Source organism: Gavialis gangeticus, unplaced genomic scaffold (genome assembly GCF_001723915.1).
Source record: "Gavialis gangeticus isolate Ggan-Ray unplaced genomic scaffold, GavGan_comp1, whole genome shotgun sequence".
Taxonomy (NCBI): domain Eukaryota; kingdom Metazoa; phylum Chordata; order Crocodylia; family Gavialidae; genus Gavialis; species Gavialis gangeticus.
The window spans coordinates 182,484,953-182,487,370 of NW_017729032.1; the positions used below are offsets into that span (position 1 = coordinate 182,484,953).

Here is a 2,418-nt window from a genome sequence, read left to right on the forward strand (position 1 = left end):
CCCCAACCCTCAGTTCCTCAGCCAGTTTTTCTCTAGTCCACCGATTCTAATCCTGGTTTTGGCAACTTCCACTCCCTACGCTTTAACTCGCTCTCTCTCTCTCTCTCTCTCTCTCTCTCTCTCACTTTAACCTTCCCCCAAGTATCCCAGATACCTTAAGCACACACATACACATTGTACTATTCAAGTTAGGAACTTACCTGTGTGTATGTGTAGGTGGGTTGTATGTGTGTGCCTGGTGCATGTGTGATATCAAGCTTTTCAAGTTATTTAATCTGTTGCCTCCAGCATCCAATTTTACTGTCAGTACTTGAGGCAGTATCAGTGATTCTTGGTTTTATCACTGATGACTTACATAATTATTCTGAAATAATGGGACAGTTTTCTCACAGAGGAAGAGTCTACCACGTTCTCAGAAAGTGTGACAGGCTTTTCAAACACAGTTTGGAAAATAAATAACTGTGCCTATTTTAAGATAAGCATCAGCAGAAAAAAATATTCTTAGCCTTTCAATTTTTTTAATGGATTCTAAGAGAGTTCAAGTGAATGTATCATGAAACAAGCTTCCTCCACTCAGACAAACCAGTTTGGATTTCACCCTTATCTTTCATTCTTTCTCTAAACAATGGCTGCTGGCAAGTCAGGATGACATCTGTCTAAAGCAGGTGGTAGACTAATGTTTCACGTTCTATCACAAACATATTGGAGGCATGTTAATGATTCTGATAATCATTACACCATCAAACTTGGCAAAATACACCATAATGTTCAGGCACCCTGCCTTCTCTAAATTTAAAATGAAGCACAGAGGGCTCTAAGAACAATGCAGAAAAGGAAGGATGACTGGGTTTACCAGGAAATATAATACCTCAAAGAAAATATACAATATGACCTCAAATGATGAATCTAATCCAATTTAATGTAAGTTTTTGTTTCTACTTGGGAGAACTTTTACAATCTTTATTCTCTCCTATGCCTGATGAAGGTGAGTGTGCCCAAAAGCTTGCAAATAAATAAAATAATGTGTTTGCAAATATCTAGTTGGTCTAATAAAAAGTATCACCTCTTCCACAAGTTTTGAATCTAATCTAATGCTCTTGTTATCCAGCAATTCTAGTTTCCCTGACCATTTTGGGTTTTTTATTGTACTGACTAAAGGACTAGACTAGATGGCTTTGTGAGACCCCTTTCAGCCCTATATTCATATGATCCTAAATGTATCACATTTAAATTTCATAGACATTAGGGCTGGCAGGGACCTCTGAAGATAATCGAGTCCAGCCCCCTGCCCCAGGAGCAGGAAGTCAGCTGGGGTCAAAGGCTCCCAGCAAGATAAATGTCCAAACATCTCTTAAAGGAGTCCAGAGTAGGCGCTTGCACCACCTCTGGAAGCAGTTTGTTCCAGGCCTTTGGGCTTGGACAGTTCTTCCTTATGTCCAGCCTGAAATAGTCTTGGAGGAGTTTATGACCTTTTGACCTTGTCATCCCTTGTGATGACACAAATCATATCTAGAAATTTCAGCTCCAGTTTGATTCCATATTGTAAAGCAAAAGAGGGAAACAATTACACTTACTTCTTTTTCAAAATCAGAGGATAGGAGCTTGACAAAATTATCTGGAAACACTCCACGTCTGCCGTTGAGTTCTCCTTCCCACCAACCTGCATCAATGCAATCCTAAAAAGACATAAAAATAAAATATAAAATTCAATACATACATGTGGTTCCACAGATTTCTACAACCTTCAGGCTTTCTCCTAGAGCATGGCAATTTTCTGCAACTCAAGGTCTGCTGTCCTAAATGAAAGCTACAATAATCACCCTGCATCCTGTTGTGATATGGAATGATGAAGGAAGAACAAAAGCCATATTGTAAGTTCTTAAGCAAGTCTGCCTGGGCTTAAAGCAAAATATCACCATTTCACTAAATTAATTAAACCCGTCAGTTCTGTTGTTAGGTATGATGTTAATTCCTCTCCATTTTCATTTTGGTGAAATAAAATAATTTTATGTAACTCCATTAAATTTTAGATTGTATTCTAGGTAGTTAAAAGTCTTTTTTTGCTTTTCATTTCAGATCTCTGGTGGTAAAATATCTTCAGAAAGATCCTGATACATTCAGACTACTTTTAAAATTAGATTTCAGCACAAGTTTGTTTAAAAATGGTTATCTATTCATCTGTCATTGATTACTCATATGCTTAAATCTAGCACTGCAGTATTCCATGAGTGGCACAAACTAATGTACGCAACAGAACAATATGCAACTAAGATGGTGACAATAAAGACACTGAATTATGACATCAATAACTAAATTGGGCAGGAAGCATAAGCTGTTTCTAAATGAAACAAAAAATTAACACCAATATTAATTGGCAGATATAGAGCTCGGACTAGCGTCCAAGATTAAGGATAACAA

The 2,418-nt window shown here is 37.5% G+C and overlaps 1 protein-coding gene across 6 annotated transcripts in view; it reads right to left on the bottom strand.

The window, feature by feature from the left end:
- The window catches only part of SH3KBP1 (SH3 domain containing kinase binding protein 1), a 470,950-nt gene that overhangs the window by 83,211 nt on the left and 385,321 nt on the right, over positions 1 to 2,418 (bottom strand). For all 6 annotated transcript variants that reach the window (XM_019524798.1, XM_019524796.1, XM_019524797.1 and 3 more), the window contains one exon: positions 1,575 to 1,676. In XM_019524798.1, coding sequence (XP_019380343.1) covers positions 1,575 to 1,676 — 102 coding nt within the window. The remainder of the gene's footprint in view (positions 1 to 1,574; positions 1,677 to 2,418) is intronic.